The sequence below is a fragment of the Chinchilla lanigera genome, unplaced genomic scaffold (assembly GCF_000276665.1).
Source record: "Chinchilla lanigera isolate Chin_1 unplaced genomic scaffold, ChiLan1.0 scaffold00015, whole genome shotgun sequence".
Classification (NCBI taxonomy): domain Eukaryota; kingdom Metazoa; phylum Chordata; class Mammalia; order Rodentia; family Chinchillidae; genus Chinchilla; species Chinchilla lanigera.
Window position 1 is genome coordinate 361,759 of NW_004955416.1, and position 23,185 is coordinate 384,943.

The 23,185-nt window shown below is 39.9% G+C and overlaps 2 protein-coding genes across 2 annotated transcripts in view; one reads left to right on the top strand and one right to left on the bottom strand.

Annotated features, from left to right (window-relative positions):
• Window positions 1–14,054, top strand: part of Slc12a6 (solute carrier family 12 (potassium/chloride transporter), member 6) — a 98,598-nt gene extending 84,544 nt beyond the window's left edge. The window contains exons 19-26 of the mRNA XM_005381156.1: window positions 284–452; window positions 2,012–2,207; window positions 2,760–2,929; window positions 8,506–8,637; window positions 9,176–9,283; window positions 9,481–9,665; window positions 9,986–10,119; window positions 10,972–14,054. Coding sequence (XP_005381213.1) covers window positions 284–452; window positions 2,012–2,207; window positions 2,760–2,929; window positions 8,506–8,637; window positions 9,176–9,283; window positions 9,481–9,665; window positions 9,986–10,119; window positions 10,972–11,063 — 1,186 coding nt within the window. The 3' untranslated portion in view covers window positions 11,064–14,054. The remainder of the gene's footprint in view (window positions 1–283; window positions 453–2,011; window positions 2,208–2,759; window positions 2,930–8,505; window positions 8,638–9,175; window positions 9,284–9,480; window positions 9,666–9,985; window positions 10,120–10,971) is intronic.
• Emc4 (ER membrane protein complex subunit 4) lies at window positions 13,978–19,067 on the bottom strand. The gene is made up of 5 exons (XM_005381153.2): window positions 18,848–19,067; window positions 18,403–18,517; window positions 14,956–15,109; window positions 14,551–14,711; window positions 13,978–14,302 (listed from the first exon to the last, which is right to left on the bottom strand). The coding sequence occupies exons 1-5, from the start codon at window positions 18,931–18,933 to the stop codon at window positions 14,267–14,269; spliced, it is 552 nt and encodes a 183-aa protein (XP_005381210.1). The 5' UTR covers window positions 18,934–19,067; the 3' UTR covers window positions 13,978–14,266.
• Between the last annotated feature and the right edge of the window lie 4,118 nt (window positions 19,068–23,185).

Genomic DNA, 23,185 nt, shown 5'->3' on the forward strand with positions numbered 1-23,185 from the left:
TGCAGCTCAAGGGAATGTGTGATGGACCTGTTTGAACTATCCTAAATCCTTACTGCCTTTTCTTCTGAGATTTGTGAATTAGATTTCTGTCATTTGTTGTTTTTCCTTGAAGAATGATCAATTTGAGCATTCAGAATAATTCAGTACCCTCATGCAGTCGTTTCTCTGCTCTCTTTCTTCTGTCAAATTATGTTTTATACAGTTACCCTGAATCAAAGGATGAAATTGTCATTGTTTCTGTAACCCAAAGTGTTTCTTCCTCTCTACCCTAACCTTGTCACAGGCCTCAGCTGCTTGTGTTGCTGAAGCTCGATGAAGACTTACATGTCAAGCATCCTCGCCTCCTTACATTCGCATCACAGCTGAAAGCAGGAAAGGGTCTCACTATTGTGGGCTCTGTCATCGTGGGGAATTTCCTGGAGAACTATGGTGAAGCTTTAGCTGCTGAGCAGGTAAGAGTCCAGATTTAATTGACTGAATGAGCCAGTTACAGTTTTGTGACAGGCAGTAATACGATTCGTTCTTTTAATTCCTTTTCTGTGTGATCTAAGAGGTTTCTTACTTGGTGCTGACTTCTGAATAGTTATATTCTCCCAAATAATAAGATGAGCCAGAAAAGACTTCTTCATTCTTCTCATTTAAAGCATTACTAAGCTGTAAGATTGTCAAGGCTACACATTATTTCCAAATAGATTCTGAACATTCCTCTGACCACTGATAGAAGTCATACAAATTAATCTATCCTTTGAACTATGGGGTGGATGCCAAGGAACAAATGTTTTTCCTCTTTACTAACTTACATGATATCATGAGCAAGATTCCTTTGCTATTTCCGATTAGCTGAACATTAAAGTTCTACTTGAAGGAAGTCATTTTACTCTGATAATTATCATAACTGATAGAACTAATCCTTATATTTGGAGAAATTTTTAATTGTATTTTAAAATTTTTACTGAATTTCATTTTGAAATGCTTTGAAACCTTCAGTACTAGAATGCTGAGAAAAATGAGTGTGGAATTATGGTAAGAATTAATAAAAACAGCACAAGATTGCAAATCAAGGTTCTTATCCTAGCTATACCACTGACTCAATCTGTGCCTTGGAGAAAATCAGATACATTTTCCACATCATTATTGCCTTTTCCTTTTCCAAGAGGGTAGAGTAAATGAGATATTATCTGACTAAATAATAGTAAGCAAATATGAATATCGTAAATAATCACATTTAAAATTTTAAAAAGGATTCAAGAATGAAAGAAGCAAAAAGGAAACCTCTCAAATGCTAATATGGAATGGAATCATCACCTTGAATGTTTTGGACGATAGGTCAGCATGTGACCAGGGCTGAGGAAGGAAGGAGATTGTGTTCACACCAGTAAACTCCCACTGGTCAGTGAAGAAAGTATGTCAGGTATTCTCTATGTGGAGATTCCTGTTCTTAGTTTTTAGGTATGTTTCAAAGGAAGAAAAACAGAATAGAAAGGCAGAGAAACTGCATGTAGACAACCATCTGTAGATGTAAAAAATATGAAGTAAGTACTTAGAAAGTGAAAAAGACAAGCTGGGTTTGGTAGACCATGCCTGTAGTCCCATTACTTGGGAGGCTGAGGCAGGAAGATCACAAGTTTGAGGCCAGTGTGGGCTAGTGAGACCTTCTCTGAAAAAAGAAAGAAAAATGAAAGATGAATGTGGATGACATTGCATTGGAACTATTTTAATCATTTGGACTTTCGGAGATTGAGTTTTACACAGAGTTTAAAAAGAGATAGGATGCCAGGCATGGTGGCGCACACCTGTAATCCTCGCACTTAGGGAGGCTGAGGCAGGAGGATTGCTGTGAGTTTGAGGCCAGCCTGGGCTACAAAGTGAGTTGAAGGCCGGCCTGAACTGCATAGTGAGACCCTGTCTCAAAAAAGAGAAAAGAGATAAGGAGTATAATATGGAGGAAGAATGATGAGTTAAAAGGTCCAGGGCAAAGCGATTCATTGTCAAGGTTCTCTGTCTCTTTCAGACCATTAAGCATCTAATGGAAGCAGAGAAGGTAAAAGGATTCAGCCAGCTGGTGGTTGCTGCCAAACTCCGAGAGGGCATTTCCCACCTCATCCAGTCCTGTGGCCTTGGGGGCATGAAGCACAACACAGTGGTGATGGGCTGGCCTAATGGCTGGCGTCAGAGTGAAGATGCCCGCGCTTGGAAAACTTTTATTGGTACAAACTTTTCCCTAAATAACCTGAGACCCCAAATAGAGACAGAGTTAAATCTCTGTCACCCTGACCTCACTCTCAGCCTCCTAAAATAGGGGTGATGCCATCATTGAAACGTAATCTTATAAATTAGTTGTAATAACCTGATTTTACTCAGCCTCTCCAGCTTTTTACATTTATGTTCACAAACTGCCAGGTCTTATCCTAGGAATTATCTCCTAATTTTCCATATTTTCACTTAACGATTTTTCATATGGATATCATCACAGGAATTAGGATTGTCCTTCAGCATCCAGATCTCCCAAATATACATATCCCCCTAGAAATGTAGTAATCAGAGTGTGTATAGTAAGGACCGTGGTTCTCAGCCCACTTCTGTTAGCTGTTCAGACTGTTCTCCCTGAATTTTTGACTTAGTGAGGTATTGGTGCTGTGTAAATAAGACACCTTCCTCAAACAAATACAAGAGTGTTTTCCTTGCTTTCCTAACTTGGTGGGAAGTAAAGCAAGCCTAAAGATTCTTGTTTGCTTATGCAAATCTCTTTTTCTCCCTAGGCACAGTTCGTGTGACAACTGCTGCTCATCTCGCTCTGTTGGTGGCTAAAAATGTCTCCTTCTTTCCCAGTAATGTGGAGCAGTTTTCTGAGGGCAACATTGATGTGTGGTGGATTGTGCATGATGGGGGGATGCTCATGCTATTACCATTCCTGCTGAAACAGCACAAGGTATTTTAGACTATTTTTATTGCTTGAAGGACTGTTACATTTACTATAAGGTTAAAAATAGTGTTTACATACATAGTGGCTTTATTGTTTTATATTTATTGCATAACATGAACACCGAAATAGTAATGTGACCAAAACAAAGTCTAGGCCAGAGACAGTGCAAGTTTTAGCTCACAAGCCACCTAAAGTATCACCTGGAATAACATGCTGAAGTGTACATCCAACTGGCTCATCAAGATTGAGGGGTTTAATTTAGTGACTGCTGCAATACAAGTCTATACCACTTGTCCCCAGAAAGCACCAGGCCTCTGCCAGCACGTTCTTATGGAAGTATGTGAAATGTGCTTATAAATCTTGAATCTCTTAAAGCACAAGACCAGAGCACACATCTCTAAAATAAAATCTAACGCTGAGTTGGAGTGATTTGAGGGACTTAATCCTCCAGAGAGCTGAAGTACTCAAGTTTGAATGTACAGCTTCATCATGCTCCAGCTATGAGCTTTAACTAAAAACAAAACAAAACAAAATAAAAAAACATGGACCAAGAAACAGTTTTAAAGCAGTGGATGAGGCGGTAACAGAAGTATACAATGAATAGAACAACAGCAGAAAGTAGAAATAAGGCAACATGAAACACTTGTAATGAAGACTTCAGCTGTAATTAGAGGTGGCTGTGTCAAATTTGCTAAGGGGAAGTGTTATAGCTTGGGGTTTTGCAAGGGGAACAATACAGAACACATAATTTATAGGATTATTTTGTAATAGTCACCCAATGAGGCATATACAAGGAGAGTGCAAGAAATCTGTCCACACACTAAGACCAAAAGAATCTAGCTGAGGGCCTGGATCCCACAGCAGTGACCTACATGAGGCCAGCTAAAGACCTAGAGCCCATAACAGTGCCCCCCACAAATCCAACTGGAGGCCAAGAACCCACGACAGTGTCTCATGCAGACCTGTTTCACAATCTGCACTGGGAAGGCCCAAAGGTCAGTGGTAGAAGCTAGAAAGTGTGTGCCAGTGTGATGCAGGATCTATGCCAGCAGGCTGAGGGATATGAACTAGAGCCAGGAAGCAATGCTCAAAGTAAGAACCAGAGCTCCCCCAAAAAGTACCACAGCCATCCTCAGCAACAGTGAGGTCCTAAGCTCCTCCAATGATGAGAACAGCTGAGCTCCTACCAGGAAAGCCAACTTGACAAGCTTCTGGAGACTGAGCAGTGCACCATCTTCCCCTCCAGAGTCACGAAGCAATGCTCAAAGAGAGGACCAGAACTCCCCCAAAGTAAACCATAGCCATTCTTAGCGACAACAAGGTCCCGAGCTCCTTTGATGATGAGAACAGCCAAGTTCATGATGAAAGCCAGTATGATGAGCTCCTCCAAGAGAACCAACAGCTCCCTAACAGGTTCACTTCTTCCTCTCCAGTTCTTCCTGTAATGCTGCTGGCAACAATCCTCAGCTGGGCCTCCCACACCTAGCACCACAATGGTTCAGTTCAGCTTAGGTGTTACAAGTTGACCACCAGTTGTCAATCCACCACAGGAAGTAAACTTTCTAACTGCAGGGACATAATGAAGACTAAGCTCCATGCTACTGGAAAGAAATGGTGGGGGCAATAAAAGAGATAAGGAGACTTGTTTCAGAGTACTTTATCAGTGATTAAAACTGAGTTAATTGAATGATAGCAGAACCATGGTTTATAATAGTCTGGCATTTACCCAAAAGCAAATTCAGAACCAACATTGACATAGCATATTTGGGATTTATCAGAAGGATAGGATGGTCAAATATGGCTCCTAACTTTGGGTCAGCAATAACCTTCCTTAGCTCTTATACTCACCCAGGATATTACCATTTCCTTAAACTGTGATTTCCTGAAAGACCCTGGTAAGTTTAAAAGAAGCAGCAGGTATCAGAACACTGAAGGAGAATTCCTGCCTCTAGATCCTCTGGGTATCTTTTGACCACTGTCTGGGCAGCTTAGGCCCAAGCAAAGCTAAGTGGCCACACACCCAATAGGTCTAGGATGGCCTGTAAGCCTAGTACTCAGGAGGCTGAGGCAGAAGGATTGTTGCAGGTTTTTTTTTTTTTAATTTATTTTAAAAATAAAAGAAGGAAAACATTAACAAACAGGCATCCATTTACAAAATAGCATAAGAACAATACAAACAGTACAGAGTTACAGACAAAGTCATAGGAAATTAACAGTGGTTGTTGTATTACATATTGATATATTCAAAGTGGTTTCTCAGGAAAACAGAAATGCAAGATTGATCAAATAAGTAATCATTAACTGTTCCTTTCAGTAAAGCGATAGAAATCAGTAGGATTGTTGCAAGTTTGAGGCCAGCCTGAGCTACAGAGTGAGCTCAAAGCCACCTTGAACTGTACAGCAAGACCCTATCTCAAAAAGACGAAAAAAAAATAGGTCTAGAATGAAAGCTAGACTATGTAAGATACAGCAAGATGGTTCATACTCTGACTTACAACCTGGGAATAACTACTTGACATGAACACTTAAGATTGAATAAGTATTTATGAAATATATAAGCAACATTTAAAAATGTGTTAGTGAAATGAGGCTGAAGAAGCATAGAAGACTGTTTTATTATCATTGGTTAACAAATTATTCACTCAAATGGTAATGCTCACATTGTACCATAAAATAATACTGCTTACAAGGAAAAAATGTACTAGTACTGTTTTTTACTGCTTACAAGGAAAAAATATACTAGTACTGTTTTTTACTTGCTGAGCTTTCTTGCAAAACAAAGCCAAATTGAGGGAGTTTAAAATTTGAGAAACAAGCTGGTTGTGGTGGTAAATGTCTGTAATCCCAGCACTTGGGAGGTTGAGGAAGGAGGATCACTGGTGAGTTAGAGGCCAGCCTGGGTACATAGTGAACTCAAGGCCAGCCGGCACTACACAACAAGACCCTGTCAGTAGACAGACAAAAGTTAAAGAGACACTGTTGGTGCTTGTTACACAACACACTTTTTCATATCTCGAACTGCCTAAGAAGTAAGTGCTATTTCCTTCTCAAAGACAGGAAAACAGATTCTTGAAGTTCCCTAAAGTGACCAAGACGCAGCATAAGAGGCAGCATTAGAATGTAGATCTTACTGAAAGCCCTTGGTTTAAAACTTTTTAAAAAGTCTGTAATATATAATTTATATATAAATAAAATGTATAAATAAATAAATATATAGTACCTGCTTATTAGAGAATATTTGGGAAACTGGTAGGAAGGAAGGAGACAAGCACATGACCCCACCTCTCAGTGCAGGCTAGGTCAACATTTTGAGATACCCATTTCAGTTTTCCTGTTGTATATTATTAAAAGCATGAACATGTGACATAATGAAATCATCATAGAGAAATGTGCAACACCTTGCTGACCAGAATTCCATCTTCAAAAGCTATCAACAAGAGTCTTCAGTTTGACACAGGAGGTGATAACAGTCATCAAAGGTGATCGTCTCATTGATACCAAACTATATTGCAATTGAATTCACCCTTTGAAGATCCAAGCTAAAGCTCCTGAAATTCTTGAGGATCTATTGCTCCTCTCCTATCACTATCAAAACAGATGAAATGTTGTCTCCAGACATTTATACAGCCCACAGTTCCTTAAGCTCATTGAACCCCATCATGCCAGATGTATCTTTATCCAGAATTGAAACTATAAATGGACAGGTCTCCAGATAAAAAAAGTTTTTTATTCTCCAGCAGTGCCTGATTGTCTTTAGACAGTTCTATAATTCCCTAGTATCTTTTTGCCCAGCCTATCCAGCTACTGCAACAAAGTCCTGAAATTATCTGGGAAAGGCAGGGCTTCTGGAGGTGCCTCCACACCTCCTGGGTAGTTCCTGCCACAGCCCCCCACATACACTGTGGTACAGACTCTGGACAACTTTCTAAGAAGTTTTCTCCCTTCTGTTCTGTAGTTCACTAGACACATAATTCTTCTTTGACTATATAGTATTAGATTCTAGAATCTGAGGAGTTGGGATTACTTCTGGCTCTCCCATAATTGTACTTTCAACTTTATTTTTTTGTCTTTTTGAGACAGGATCTCGCTATGCAGTTCAGGCTGGCCTTGAGCTCACTTTGTAGCCCTGGCTAGTCTCAAACTCACAGTGATCTTCCTGCTTCAGCCTCCCGAGTGCTAGGATTACAGGCATGCACTACCACACCTGGCCCCCTAGTTTCAACTTTATGAGAAAAAGATTTCTTTGCATTTCATACCAATCTAACTTCAAATGAAATTCAGCAAATTAATAAAGTACCATATAAGCCCTTGGGAAATACGGTGACACTTAAACATGTTTCTATAAAAAAAAAAAAGCAAAAGTCTGTTAAAGGAAGACTAAGGGGTACATGTGTATGAGTGTGTGTGGATCATACATGTATATGCTCTATCTTTGGTAAGACTACTTAAATATAGTATGCATAGTGCCATTAATGTACTCTCTGAATAGCAAGCAGCTATCTACAGTGGATAACAGCTGGGTGTCCTCTCTCTAACTCAGTTCTGACACTTTACACGAAGGCAGCAGCATATCCCGCGGTTGAGGGCTCAGTCCCAAAAGATCACTTTCCCTCTTCTTTCCTCTTGTTAATTACAAGCCTCTGCTGACCTGCTGTAAACTGAGGTGCCCATGACCCCTTCCTTAGGTCAGATTAATTTGCCAGAGTAGCTTACAGAACTGAGAAACACTTCCTTATGTTTACTGGCTTGTTATATAGAATATTACAGTTTTTATTTTTTTAATTCTCTTAAAAAGAAATATTACAAAAGATACAGACGATGACATTCATAGGACAGTGCACTGGAAAGAGGCACAGTGTTTCCACGCTCTTTCTGGTTGCTCCAGGAAATGTCCCGTGTTCAGCTGTCCACAAGCTTCCAGAAGCCTGGCCTTTAGGGTTTTTATCGAAGCTGTATTCCACAGGAATGGTTAAATCTGTTGCCACGGGTGATCTACTTACTCTTCAGCCCCTCTGCCCTCCCCAGAAGTTAGGGGTTGGGCTGTTTTTCCAGTGGCCAGCCCCTATCCTAAAGCTATGTATGTAGAGCTTGCTAGCTATGTGTCAACTTATTAGAGAAGAAAACATCACTTGAAGATGCCAAGGATTTTAGGTGTTAAATTCCAGGGAATGGGGATGATGACCAATTACATATCTCATATCACACAAGCCATCTCTCTTTTTGCCATTTTTTTCTTGTTTTAAAATTTAGAACTCCGGGGGCTAGGGATTTAGCTCAGCAGCACAGCACTTGCCTGGCAAGCACAAGGTTGTGAGTTCAATTCCCGGTACTGGAAAAAAATAAATAAATGAAATGAAATGAAATAAAAAACTCCTTAAAACTGTATTTAATGTGTTATTTTGTAAATCTTTTGCCATAATAAATTAAATCTTTGCCTTGAAAATGAACTAAGCAGAAAGCTAGGAAAAAAATATCTATATAGTACGGGAAGGTTGTCCTAGGCCAAAATGCCTTGTTTTAGGAAGTAACTTTTTTTTTGTATTGTCGGATCTAATTTTCCATACACATGTGGTACTTGTTAGGTATGGCGAAAATGCAGCATACGAATCTTCACAGTAGCCCAACTAGAAGACAACAGTATTCAGATGAAGAAGGATTTGGCTACCTTCCTATATCACTTGCGCATTGAGGCAGAGGTGGAAGTGGTGGAAATGGTGAGAAAGTAGAGTTTGAGACAGATGAGATTATCATTCTCCCAAACCTACCCTGTCTTCTAGAACATTTTCTACTTTGGAAATTGGTTATCTGTTAATGTGGATTAATGCTGGAGTTCCAACAAAGTCCTAATCTGTTGACCTAGATAAGTAGAATGCATAAATGTGTTTGGTAATGCTTTTGGGTTTTGATTTTTTGTTTATTACACAGCTTTTATATTTAAGCCAGATTCTTTCTTTATATATATTTTACTAATTTTTAATTATGTTTGAAATCACACATGGTGCATTATGTGTGAAAAAACTCAACTTTTGTGTTTTGAGGAAACACATATAATGGTTAGATGATAAAAAAGACTTAAAGCCTCTGGACTGGATTTGATCTATAACCCCAAAATAATGTTTTTATATATAATTCAAAGACTGAAGAAAATAGCTATGAAAGTTAAGTTGGTATTGTACTTTTTCTGATTTAAGTTAGTGAGTAGAAAGAAAAATACGCTTTATGTGCTTTTTTGCCCACTTTGTGTGATGACAGCATGACAGTGACATATCAGCTTATACTTATGAGCGCACCCTGATGATGGAGCAGAGGTCCCAGATGCTCCGGCACATGCGGCTGTCCAAAACGGAACGCGACAGAGAGGTGAGACTTTGCTGGACCGATCTACCTAATCCTACCTCTGTGAAGTCTGTCAGTGAAAGGGAGGATACTATATTGTTTTCACAGAATGATAAAAATCTTCTCATTTTATCACTTATCCCAATATAACCTCATTTTGGTTTCAGAATAGTTGATGCATGAGAAAATTAGGTAGATAAACTGTGTTGGACCTTCCTCAGGCACAGTTGGTGAAAGACCGGAACTCAATGCTACGATTGACCAGCATCGGTTCTGATGAGGATGAAGAGACAGAAACCTATCAAGAGAAGGTACACATGACTTGGACAAAGGACAAGTACATGGCTTCCCGGGGGCAAAAAGCCAAGTCAATGGAAGGATTCCAGGACCTCCTTAACATGCGTCCGTAAGTTTTCCCACATAATGTAGTATCGTACTCTGTGGAACACACAGAATGAAGTTGTCCATTTCACCCTAACTCTGCCCATTCCCAGTGCAACACTACGCAAGCTATCTCCTGTATCTCCATGCACTTCACATTCATAGTGTGTGCTTATTATAAAACAAGAAAATACATAATGCAAACTCAGAGGATATTAATATAAGGAAATTATTTTATCTATTATATCATAGTCAAAGGAAAAAAGTTCTGATTATCAAGTTTTTAAGATTCACTATGACTGTAGTTTTCTTTTCTCCTTTATTACTTCTGTCTTCCCCATCCAGGGACCAGTCTAATGTAAGACGGATGCATACAGCAGTGAAGCTCAATGAGGTTATAGTAAACAAGTCCCATGAAGCAAAGCTGGTTTTGTTGAATATGCCAGGACCACCCCGAAACCCTGAGGGTGATGAAAACTGTATCCTTTCTGAGCATGGAGCTGCTAGTGGGGTAAATCTTTTTAGCCTGTTACTTAGATGAGTCAACCAGGTGAGTTTAAGTTATTGTTTGTGCCCTAGCTTCCCTCACTGAGGAAGATTTTAAAGTTTTAGGCAGATTTTTACAGATGTGTAAGCCTGGTTAATATCCTTTTGGGAAGTTGGAGGTATATTACATTTTCTCAGAACTTAAAGTCTTTTTGGGTGGCCTTTTGGCAACTAGACTTCTAATTTTCAGTCAGGTGATAGAGGCACAGTACCTACATCTTTTATCCTTTCAGGCTCTACACGTTCTGTAAAGCCTCTTCTGGATAGAGCTAGGGGAGAAGTAGTTAAGAAAAAAGACTCAGGGTTTGTTCATACTCCCATCCTAGGGTTATTTTTATGGGAACCCTTTACTATAACAACATAGACTGGCCCATTCCTACCAGTCCATTAAGGAAGTTTTTAAAAATGAAAACAATAGGCAGAAAATCTTGACAAGCAGCTTCACTTACACATTACTTAGAAGATGTTCTCTAGGGGCCTTAGAAACTGCCCTATTGTGACATTTTTGGGGCATTTTTTGTCTAATTTCATTATTTAGAATAATATATTACTTATGGATTTTCCCATTTCTTAGCAACATTTAAAAAATATCTAATGAACAAGTTTGTAGTGTATATGCAGAGACTAGCTCCCTGGATTACTTCACTGGGTTAAAATGAATCTAAAGTAGTATGTAACTATTGAGAAACATGCTGATTTTGCATCAGGTGAACTCGGATTATAATGATGCCAGATTGTAAAGTGCATTCTTCCTTCTGCCTGTGTTTCCTTGACAAATTCTGAAGACATGGAGTTCCTAGAGGTGCTCACTGAGGGACTTGAACGAGTTCTCCTTGTCCGGGGTGGTGGCAGTGAAGTGATCACCATTTATTCATAACCTACTTCTGAAAGACTCTGCTTGGTCTCACCTTTCCTAAGTGGCTTCTGTCCTCCATTGAAGTGACAGCTCTTTCCTACCATTCCCACTCTAGAGGCCTATATTTTATACCCATCACACTAAACTCTCGATGAGCTGGCCTCTAGTTGTTGTGCAAGAGTACAAATAGATCTGTTCCTGGCTCCCATGTGATCTCAACGGAAGAAGCACATAGTCCCTCTACATCAAAAAAATGATCAAATCTTAAAAGCCATTTCTTTACCAGTAGAAGACAAGTTAGAACAAACTAAGTCAACAAATGGGAACCCTTCAGTACCACTGAAGGTAGTCAGTTGGTAAAAGGGATGCTAGAAATTTACCTAAAGAGAAAAAAGAAGTACATATCCAACATTAAAGATCAGTCTCAGAAATCATGGTTCAGTGATACCACAGAGGAAACAGCTAGGTAGACAGCCTCACCTCACTGAAGAATTTATGACCAAGTAACACGGAGACCTCTTATTTTTGTGATGATAACCTGTGGCGAGCTGAGATGGAAACCTTTTTAGCTGATTTTCTTTAGTGTATCTACTGCTTACTAAGACTCTTACTTTTTCAATTAGGGTACTAATATTCAGAACCTGAAATGTGGCTGCAGATTCTACTACTTCAAGATTCCCCCAAAACACCAGGTTTAATTATTTATTGTATGTCAGTGTGTATTTCAGGTGTTTGTTTCTATCAACCCGAAATCCATTCTGTTGTTGTAACAGCACAGGCAATCTTACCATGGCAATTGATTTTTAGAAAGTAAAAGTTTTTCCTTTCAGGTTCTTTTTGTATGGTTGGACTAAGGGATCTTCAAAGAGTAGATATAAAATATACTGGAATACAGTCTGGAATCTTTGTGATAAGGGCAAAACATACAAGCTGTTACATAAGAAATGTAGGTCAGGATATACATTAACGAACAGGGTCTCCTTCCTTTCCTCCTTTTTATGCTGAGTTACGAGACACAGGTCAAAAAATCATATGAAACAAACAGTAGGATGACTGGCTAAAATCATCCTCTGAAGACTTTGGACCATCTTCTAAAGGGGAAATTCAGCTTTACATTGAAAGTTCTAGAGCCATACTCTTGCCATGGTGCCAAAGTGATGGAGCTGCTACTCTCCTTATCTACTTACAGTAGCATACAGACTGGCAGTGGCCCAACTCAAGAAACTTTTCTTTCACTAAGAAACCTATGGCCTCATCTCCAAAGCCATAGTTACAGGCTTGAGGCACTCACCTAAATGTCCAAAGTAAGAGCATTTCTCCTTTTCTTTTTGATTTTATGATTTAATTAGTCTATAGAAACTTGGCTGTAAACTGAGATTATCCAAGTCAATGGACATTTGCTGTTTCATGTTTTTTTTTTTTCAGAAAGCTCTAAATGTGCCAAGGAAGTACTTGAGAAAGTTCAGCTTTTTATTTACTGATTTATCACAAAACATGTGGCTTACTAGCATAAGGAAACTTCTGGTGGGGCTGAGCAATAATTTTGAGTATGTGAAATCTACATTTCTTTCCAAGATAGGATTTAAGAAACCATCTTCTTGCCTGTATTTGTGGATGCTTTTAAGTTTTTTATTTATTAATAAATAAGTGCCACTCTTTGATTACCCAATAGGATATGCAACAAGCTGACTCTTAAGTGTCACAGGTAATATTTGAACCATAAGGACAGAGAAAAAAACCTTAAAAGTAGCTTAAGGAAATAAGTCATCTTGATTTCTCCCTTTTGATCTTCTTTACCCTCCAGGCCCACTCATGATAGCAACACAGACAGGATCTTAAAAGACTTTTTTCCTGCTCCTTCCTGCAGAAGGTAGAAAGTTTGTTTACAGCTCCCATTGTAACACTCCATTGTATAGTTGAGTATAGCAGTAATTGACCAACATCTTAAAGACCAACATCTTAAAGACCCATACTTTCAAAGTCAGCCTGCCCAGGAATTCCTCAGCCCCTGGCCAAAGTGCTACATACTGTTTCCATACAGGATAAATACGGGCAGAAAACAAGGTTAATTTCAGAAGTATTATTTGTGGTTGGAGCTCTGTAAGAAACCTTTTAAAGAGATAAAGGAATTGATGGCTGTTAACATAGCCACAATTTCAGGTGTGGAAATGGAAAATCACTGTTACATGGAAAAATGGTTTTTAGGCCAGATTTATACTCATCTTTGTCTAGAGCATTTCATGTCTATTGTTGCTTGTTGTTTGTCTGCAAAGTGTCTCGTCTTTTAATCACTGCAAATAAAGCAATACTGAAAACTTGAGAGAGAATGCACCTTAGGGGAAAGGGCTTTTTGTTTTGAGAGGGAAGATAAAGATCTTCCCCTGTCTTTTGAAAAAGACTCAGCTTTTAGGTCTTACCTATGACTGTACCAGGGCAGATGATAATAATACACGTTCTCCCACTGCTGGCCTTCTGCCTTCTGGACTACCTTAAAAGCTGGAGTCTGAACTGCAGTGTCTACTCAAAAGGTGCCAGGTTCCTGTTGGCAGGCAAAAGATCACACTGCTCTTTATCTTCTGTTGCCTCTGATTCTTGTAGCCCCAAGGATTCCACCAGTCCTCATTCCCCCTACACATGTTAAAAATTCCTTATTGTGGGTATTAAATAACAGTTACACTCTAAGCATATATGTGCTCTTTTTTCTGGTTTCTTTTCTTTTCATCATGTATCATTTGAATCAGCATTAGTTGCTCACATCTTTAAATGTCTCAAACAGAACTTTTATGTCCTGGTTTGTGTTAAGCAAAAGTAAAATATTAAGGAAAATAGATTTAAGGGAAACTTGTGAAACTTTTTAAAGCGCTGTTCTCAACCATTTAATTTATTGAAAGGAGACGCTGCTATGATTCTTGATTTAGCAGCAACCATTCTTTTGTTTACATGCAGTTCTGGTTTTATTTGTTGTTCTGCTCTGTACTGGAAACATAAATAAAGTTTTCTACATTATTTTCAGTCAGGGGTTGTGGTATAACTTCTTCAGTTTGTAATAAAATGCACGTTGTCCTTCTAGGCCCTAGCTCCTTACCATGGATAAAGGAGAGCTTTCTGGTTCTTCTCAGAGTAAATGCTTATTTTAAGAGTATTACTTAGGAGCCACTGGGCTTAAGGAGGAAGTAAATGAAATCCAAATGCTTAGGCCCTCCCTGGGTGCTTCTTCCTCCAGTTCACAGAAGCAGTCCTCCACCACTGAGCTCCATCCTCTGAAAGAAGGAACAGTGAACAGGTGAGGGGCAAGTAAGTGTAGAAGTAACATCTTAAATCTGTTACTTAATACTCTAGATTATAAGTTCTATTTAGGCTTATCTAAAGCAAACAAACATTAAAGAACTTCTGATAGCTTTTATTAAAGCTTATTACTGTAACACAAACTGTCATCTCCTACCATCAAACGAATCAGCTATTCACTGCACATTATACTTCTCCACATTCAGCTTTTCTTTTGCCTTACCTCAGGGGGCTCGATGAAGGCTAACCAGTCTGATGCATGTGTAGGCAAGAGTCCCATGGACTGGCACTTGTAAACAGCCAATGCCAAACCCATTAGGTTTCCAATGAGATAGACCAAACCCTGAAGAAACTTCTGGCTTGAACTTTCAAGCATCTTGAAAGCTGTTGGAGTAACAGAAGCTGTCAATACCCAAACAACGTTTTTCCCCCAATATGAATCAAGGTAACTATATATTAATACAGACTCAAAGTAAGCAAGTAAGACCACTAAAGGAAAAGAAAAAAAACTATCATGAACACCATCTTCCCCTCGATGCCACCTATGTACTACCAACACCCTATATAGTCTGTAACCAAGAATTATGCCTAAGAATTTGTTTTTAGTTATTATTTCAAGAGTACTTACTCGCTGAAATGGCCATAAGTGCCTGAATGGGTCGCCAGGCCATCATACACACCATCATAGTAGGGAAGATGGAGATAGTATTGCCTGCCATGTACATGATGAAGAGGTTCATGGGAATCTGTTTGAGAGGACCCAAGGCGATATCCCAGCAGCGCTAAAACAAACACAGAGCTTTAACGTCATCACTACCTTCAGTGCCATATTTACCATATCACTGCTGCTAATGTCAAATGAACAGAATTCCTAACACCATGCTTCTGATTGAGCTAACGCCTCAATTTCACCACCTCTTCCAGATACCATGTCACCACAGGAAGGTTTATCTCTTACTAAACATAAGAGACTTCCCTTAGAGATTTTCCTTGTCATTTTTTTCTTACAATTTTGGCTAAAGTAAAAAATCTCCCTACTTTTGTCCTCATACTTCTGCAGCTGTCACTATCCCTTCTACAACTGAAAAAAAGATAAATCCACATACTGAGAAATTAGCATAGCTCAATCAGTAACTAATAGAAGAAACAAATCAAGACATAGAAGATCTGAATAATATAACAATTGTACCCAATAATTGCAGAATATACTTCTTTTTGAACCACATCAAATAGAGAAACTGAGTACTTGCTGAGCCTTGTAGAAAATACCAAGTTTCACAGAACTCAAGTTATACAAACCATATTATTTGACTACAGTGCAGTTAAACTAGAAATCAATAAAAGGTAACTAGAAAAACCCCTGTGCTTGGAAGTTAACAAATGTGCTCTAACCCTTGAACCAAAAAATTACAAATGGAAAATGACAATGTGACAAAAACACACATTAAAACTGATAACAGTGGGAAAATGCTGCATTAAAACTTGTGGGCTACGGCTAGAACTATGAGAAAATGTGTAATCTTACATACTAAAAGGCTACAAGTTTATTTTCAAGAAGCTATTAAAACAGGATTTTGAAAAGATAGTAAAAGATTAGAATATATAAATTCAACAAAGTCAAAGGTGTCATTTTGAAAAAATATTTAAAATCAATACTAGCAAGCCTGATGAAGAGAAAAGACAACTATTTAAAATGAGTAAGGAAATGGCATGGTAGCACATTGCTGTGACCCCAGCACGTGTGAGGCAGAGGCAGGACTGCTATAAGTTCAAGACCATCTTGGACTACATAGTGTGACCCTGTCCCCTCTACTCCCCCAAAAATCAAAGAAAAGTACATCTTTATAGATCTTGCAGATATTAAAGTGAACATATGAACAACTTTATGCATTTAAAATTTTAGAAAAAATTCCTAGGGAAAAAATAGGAATTACCAAAATGTGCTAAGAAATTACAGACAAAAGTAGTCCTGTAATATTAAAGGAGCTGAACATAATAATTAAGTCCAAATGGCTTCCCTTGGCAAATTCTAAACATTTAAGGTCAAAATAAAGCTAATCTTACAAAAACTCTTATGGAAAATGGAAACTACAATTCATTGTGTAGGGCCTGATAAATACCAAAACCTAAGGATATTATGAGAAAAAGTTTATAGGTCAGTCTCACCCATGAATCTAAAAATTCCCACAATTTTATGTAAAAAAGTACAGCTATGTAAAAAATAACATCAATCACTAGTGTTTGGTTTACTTGCATTAAAATAAGTGGCCATATCTATAAACAGTCCTCAAAAAATTCTTACAACAGACTTGTAAAGAGTGTATTTTATGATAATGTACCTTTAAAATTAGATCACTTTACTAGTACTTTGGTTGCATGTATTTATATTATACTCTGATGTGCCAAGGTGAAAAATTATAGGATAATACTTATCAAGAAAAAAATTGAAGTTGTATGTGGTGGTGCATGCCTGCAGTCTCAGCATTCTGGGAGGCTGAGGCAGGAAGATAGAAAGCTTGAGCCCAGCCTGGGCAACTTAGCAAGACCCTGTCTCAGAATAAAAAGGGACTGGGGATGTAGCTCAGTACAAAAACCCTGGGTTCAATCCCAGTACCAAAAAGGACAGAGTAAGGAAAGGACTGACGGTGGCTCTGTCCTTTTCATGTTGTGAAAATTACATGCACTTCATGAAACAAAAATCACAAAGCACTGTGCAGTATTAAGGCTGACAGAGAACTGTGAAAAGCAAAGAAAAGTGCCAAGCACCATTCTAGGGACTCAGGATACATCAAAAATCCTGATCTTACAGAGTTTACAAGAGAGAGAAAGCAGATGAACAATAAACAGCATATATACTACATTCCTATCACATACGAACATTACAAAGAAATATAAAGTAGGTAAACAGAGAATGCCGTAAAGTAGGCTTTAATATGACATTTGAGATCCAAAGGAAATGCACAAGCATGTCATGCAGGTATTGAAATGGAGGAAGAGAATTTCAGGAGCAAGGAAGAACAAATACAAAGCCTAAGATAAGATGGGAGCCGAAAGACACTAGGCACACAGAACCCTCTCTGTTGGCACACAAGTCAACTCACCTAGGATTGCCCAGCAGTGCAGCAGCAGATATTCAGGTTTAATTTGCAATCTGATCTCAGCTGTCAGGAAGCTGAGGCAGGGGCTTCACTAGGAGTTGGAGGCCAGACTAGGCTACATAGTGAGTTCAAAACAAGCCTGAACTATATAGTGAGACCATCTCAAAAAGCAAAAATAAAAATAGTGTTGGCACTTCGTGATAAATAAGTAGGTTTTGGGTTGCAGTTTGGGCACTCAGTCTCTGAAAGGTTCACCATCAGTAAAGGTCCCCAATTGACAGCAATTTGACTCCTGGGAGACATGTTAAGACGAAATATTTTTGGTTGTCACAACTAGGAAAGGATACTACTGGCATCCAATGGGTAAAGCCCAGGGATACTAAACATTCTGCAAGGTACAGTTCCCTTTAACAAATAAATACCCTCAAATGTCAACAGTGGTGAAGTTAAAACATCATGCTTTAGTTCAATGTAGATTACTGTACACAAACTATACCTCAAAAGAACTTATATATATATATATCTATATATACACACACATTTATAAACATATATAGACACACATTTATAAACATTTATTGCAGAAATTTGGTGGGGGATGGTATCAGCGTGATAGGTGAGCAGTCAGAAGTAGTAATAGGATTTGGGATCTATATTGAAGGTAAAACCAGTAGAACAACCTCACAGATTGAATATGTGGTGTGAAGGAACTTGAATAGAAAAGGATTTGAACTGGTAGGTGTTGTCACCAAGAGATCTTCAACCTGCTTCCTTATACCTTAGGTTACAAATGTCTTTTCTTTCTCCAATTATTGAGCATTTCTTGGGCTGATATGTAAACTACTGTAAAACACTAATCTCAAGCAGTTTAAGCTCCCAGAAATTCAGTTTAAAGGCTATCTATAGTACCGCTCCCTGGGACAGGAGGGTGGATCAGGACTGGCCTAAGGTGTACGGTAACATGTATTCCTCCGTACCTTCTCCACCAGGATCCGGTCTGTCTCTTGCACGCTGGTGTCAGGCACTTGTTTGTCCAAATAACCGACTGGGTACAGTGAATCTCCCTGGCCACTGCCCCGGTCACTTCGGCCCCTGAATAAAGAACCAAAAGAAGATGCAACTTTTCAAACTTTATAATCCACATTTTCCGTTCTATTAGTCATAGATTTAAAGATCTTCAGATGTCCCTACCCAAATTAGATCAAGCTATCTCGTGGCTCTGCCAAGCCCTTCCCTATTGGGAGGACCGAAACAAGCATCCTCAGAGAAAAGTAACCTCCCTGACAGAAGAGCGGCTACCTCCCCTGGTGACGTCTGTGCGCCACCCAATCTTTTCAGAGACTTGCGCCTGCAGCTCAGGCCCCATTACTCTGAAGCTGTTCCGCAGTGAAGGCTCTGACGAGCTTCGCCCAGGCGCCTTACCTGCTGCCTCCTCCTGGCCCGCTCAGCTCAATGGCCCACTTGAACCGTCGCCCTCGGTTGGCTACCAGGCCCCCCTGGGCTGTCATGGCAACTGCTGCAGCTTACAGCTATGGAGGTCCTCGCGAAAGGTACACCTGTCCCCGACTGCACCCGCGCCACCGACCAGCTTTACCCACCGGCGCCGCCAGTTGTGCGTCGCACACCGCAAGCGCACTTCCGGCGCAGGATACAGACGTCACCGTCCCGGAAATTCGTTCTCGGGAAGATTGAGAAGCTAGCAAAGGGTTTTTAGAAAAGCGGAGAGAGAACTACAGGCAGGGTTTACATTTTCTTTTTCTTCTTCCGCCTCAGCCTCCCGATTGCTGAGGTACAGGCGTGCTCCTCCCTTTCTAAATAGACCTGTGTGTGCCTTGATCTCAGAGGTGCGCTTTAGGAGGCAGAAGGGTAGTCTCATACTGTATGTTAGGAATTGGAGCCAAGAAAAGTTTCTTAGTTTAAAAAAAACTTTATTCTACTAGCACATGCTTTCTGTACATCATTAATATATTCTTTGTGGGTCATGGCACATCTTTTTACATATCTTTCCCCTCCCTCCTCTTCCTCCACCTCTCCTTCCCTTAGTACCCCTCCCACTTGCCAAAGATCTTGTCTCCCTATTGCCCATTGCCTATCTTTAATTTTGCTCTTTGATTTGGATCTCATGTTCCAGGCTGGCCTCAAACTCACTATACATCCCAGGCCAGCCTTGAACTCGCGGTCCTCCTGCTTCAGCCTTCAAGACAAGCTTTTTTGGGCCGGGGATTTAGCTGTGGCTCAGTGCCTGCCCGGCAAGTGTGAGGTCCGTGGTGGCGCACGCCTGTAATCCCAGCACTTGGGAGGCTGAGGCAGGAGGATGGTTGCGAGTTCGAGGCCAGCCTGGGCTACAAAGTGAGCTCAAGGTCACCTGAACTGCAAAGCGAGACCCTGTCTCAAAAAGATAGATAAAAACTTTTTGACTTTATGTTCCCAGGAACAAGAAGTTGAAATCCACTTTGACTTCTGGCTTCACCACTGTGTGACCTACGCCTCCGAGTACCGCATGGCCACCGCATACCAGGAACTTTGTGTTCATTTAATTTAACTCCCATAGTAATCCTGAGGGGCACATGGTTTCATCCCCATCCTGCACAAAGACAAGATGGCCGTTGGGAGTAAAAAGGCGCGGGCTCGGAATTCATATGGCCTCTTTTTTTTTTTTTTTTCAGTACCAGGGATTGAACTCACGACCTTGTGCTTACCAGGCAGGCCCTTACGCCACTGAGTTATCTCCCCAGCCCCAGTGGCCTCCTTTTTGAACCCAGGCTTCATCACTTAATTGTGTCACCTTAAGCAAGTTAAAGACACTGTTTCAACTTCCTCATATGGTATGTAAACTGTAGATCTATCTTTGAAGGACTGTTGTGCAATTAAATAGTACCTGCTACATCTCCTTGATTGTTTAAATGTCATTAAGTAATCTGCATCACTATGCCTCCTGAGTGGGTGTTGTACTCAATTGCATATCTATATCATAATTAAACCTAGTATTGCACGTTATTTCCACCCCTTTATAGCCAGTTACAGTAAATATCCTTGAAGTTTTATTTCCTTAGTCTTAGAATTGCTAGTTGAGCGTGGGCATCTTAAAAGAATTCTCATTTAAAATGCCCACTAGGAAAAATTGTATCATTTGTTGTTACGGTTTGGGTCTAGATGTCCCCCACAAAGCCTCATGTGGTCATAGGTGGGCCTTTTTCAGAGGTGGCCGAGTCTGCAGTGTGTGATGCTGGGATGAAGGGTGTGTGATTACGGTGTCAGTGCACTGATTAGTTTGGCACCGCCCTAATCCTGGTATCCTGGATACAATGTATGGGACAGAAATAGGCTTGTCTTCTCCCTTGCCTGCTTGCTTTTGCTGTCTTCGGCTTGCCACGAACTGGTTCTCCTCTGCGGTGCCCCTCTGCAATGCCAGCCTGCCTTAGAGCTGAATGCCACCCATTACCTCTACAAACTGCGAGCTAAATAAACCTTTCCCCCTTTAACTTGTGGGTGTTGGGCATTTTGTTTCAGCAATGAAAGAAAACTAAGACAGTAACATTCTGCCTTCTTACAAACGTTTTAAACTGTCAGTTTACAAATGGTACTGTATTATTTTTAAATTTATATTTCTTTGACTCCAAGTTGTGGGAGACCAGGTAAGGCCTAACTAACTTCTTCTGTGAGCACCAGAGAGAAAGGCAGTGAGCGGGCATGCTGAAATGCTACAGGGATAAGTAAAAACAGCTGAGAGCATGTCATTTACTTCGCTATGCACCGTGGATGGTGGGAGACAGGTAAGTCCTGTTTTACTGATTGCTTGTGCCTGTGTCTGAATGAATAAAGCCAAGGTGGCCAGTCTCAGGGTTCTGTCAAGGGGAGATAAGAGTCTCCCTAGACCCCACATTTTAACCTAATTCTGTGTCTCTTTGTGTTTCATCTTTGTCACCCCTTGTTCAGATAGAAGGTTAGCCCCCTACATTAAGTTATTGGTTATGGGTGGAGCTTGATTGCAGATGCTGAAGATTTCCACTCTGCCTTGTTTTTGTATTTTGCAAGTATTATATGTTCATAGCAGAATGTTTGAATAAGTCAGAAATGGAAAAGTTTTTTCCCACCCAATCCATTCTAAAATGCACGTCTGATCATAGGAAGACCCAGTGTATAGACTGCTTTCCATGCTTCTTTCTACTTTTCTGCCTTTACCACATTAGCTCCGATGAACCTTTGAGACTCATCCCAAGATTCCCTAAGGCCCTGGTGGGCAGTCCTCTCTGTCCTACTATATTTTGCATAATAGCACTTAACCAGTTTGCACTGTTTGTTGACCTAAGTACTTACTTCTGCCCTCTATACCATATCCCAGGTAAGCCCCAGCCCATTCCTTACTAAAGATTGAACCCAGAGCCTTCACACTCACTCCCAGAGCTACATCCTCAGCCCATTTTTTATTTTTGAGACAGGGCCCTTGCGTTGCCCAGGCTGGGCTGCAATTCATGATCCTCCTACATCAGCCTCCCAGAGTACTGAGATTACAGTGCCACCATTCTCTGAAGGCAGAAACCATATGTTGATTATCTTTGATTTCACAACCTCTTGCCTCAAACATAGAAAGCACAGCAGTCCTCCCTTATCTGTGGGGGATACATTCCAAGACTACCAATGGATGCCTAAAATGCAGATAGTACTGAAACCTGTACATACTAGGATTTTTCTTATAAACACCTAACTAAGCTAAAGTTTAATTTATAAATTAAGCACATTAAGAGACTAACAACACCTAATAAAATATACAATTGTAACATTATATCATAATAAAAGATGTGAATGTATCTCTTCTTTCAAAATATTGATTTTTTTTCTTTTCTCTTTCTCTCTCTTTCTTTCTGTCTCTTCAGTACTGAGGATTGAGCCCAGGACACCACACTGAGCTACATTCCCATCTCTTTTTATTTTTTGAGACCACGTCTTGCTTACTTCCCCTGGTGGGACTCAAATTTGTGATCCTCCTGCCTCAGCCTCCCAGAGGTCTGGGATTATAGGTTGTGCCACCACGCCCAGCCCCCTTTACTTCACCCGTATCTTTGTGATGATATAAAATTACACAGTGCCTAGTTGATAAGATTATGGGAAGTAAATGAGTATGTACTTGCCACATTTTTGTAGTTTGAAGCATGACAGCAAAAGCTAGCACAAATTTCTTCCTTCACAATTTCACAGATAGACTTGCCCTCACTGAGGATCTTAGCAAGCTCAGCATGCAGTTTTTTATCTTTCTTATTGAAAGCTTTGGCTTTGAGCTTTTTACTTGACGCACTTTAGAGCTTCTCTTTGGCATATCAATTTACCAGTATCATCGTTTTTCTTGCACTGTGGGACCTTCATTAAGTAGAGTAAGACTTCTTTGAATACAAACACCGCAGTACCTGGACAGTCAACCCAATAACCTCAAGAGCTTCTAAGTGGGTATGCTGGCAGAAGGGATGATTTGTGTCCAGGGTAGGATAGAACAGAAGAGCATGAGATTTTATCGTGCTACTCAGAATAGCACACAATTTAAAACTTAGCAATTGTTTGTTTCTCGAACTTTGTATGTAATATTTTCAAACTACAGCTGAAACTAGGATAATGAGAGAAATGCTGGTAAGGGAACTAAAGAAAGCAGAATGGGTGGTTCTGCTGTACGGACTGAACGATTACTAGGTGTGATTAAATAAACGGAAAATAAACAACACCAGAATGTGAATGTGCTGTAATTACACTATGTAACATAAAACATTACAA

Excerpts from the sequence above, each read along its gene's own strand:
- Emc4 (XM_005381153.2), bottom strand. The coding sequence starts at position 18,933 with ATGACAGCCCAGGGGGGCCTGGTAGCCAACCGAGGGCGACGGTTCAAG. Across the intron at positions 18,518-18,847 it reads GGGCCAGGAGGAGGCAGCAG|GGGCCGAAGTGACCGGGGCA; the intron begins GTAAGGCGCCTG and ends TTCTTTATTCAG. Across the intron at positions 14,712-14,955 it reads ACTTATGGCCATTTCAGCGA|CTTTCAAGATGCTTGAAAGT; the intron begins GTAAGTACTCTT and ends TTACTCCAACAG.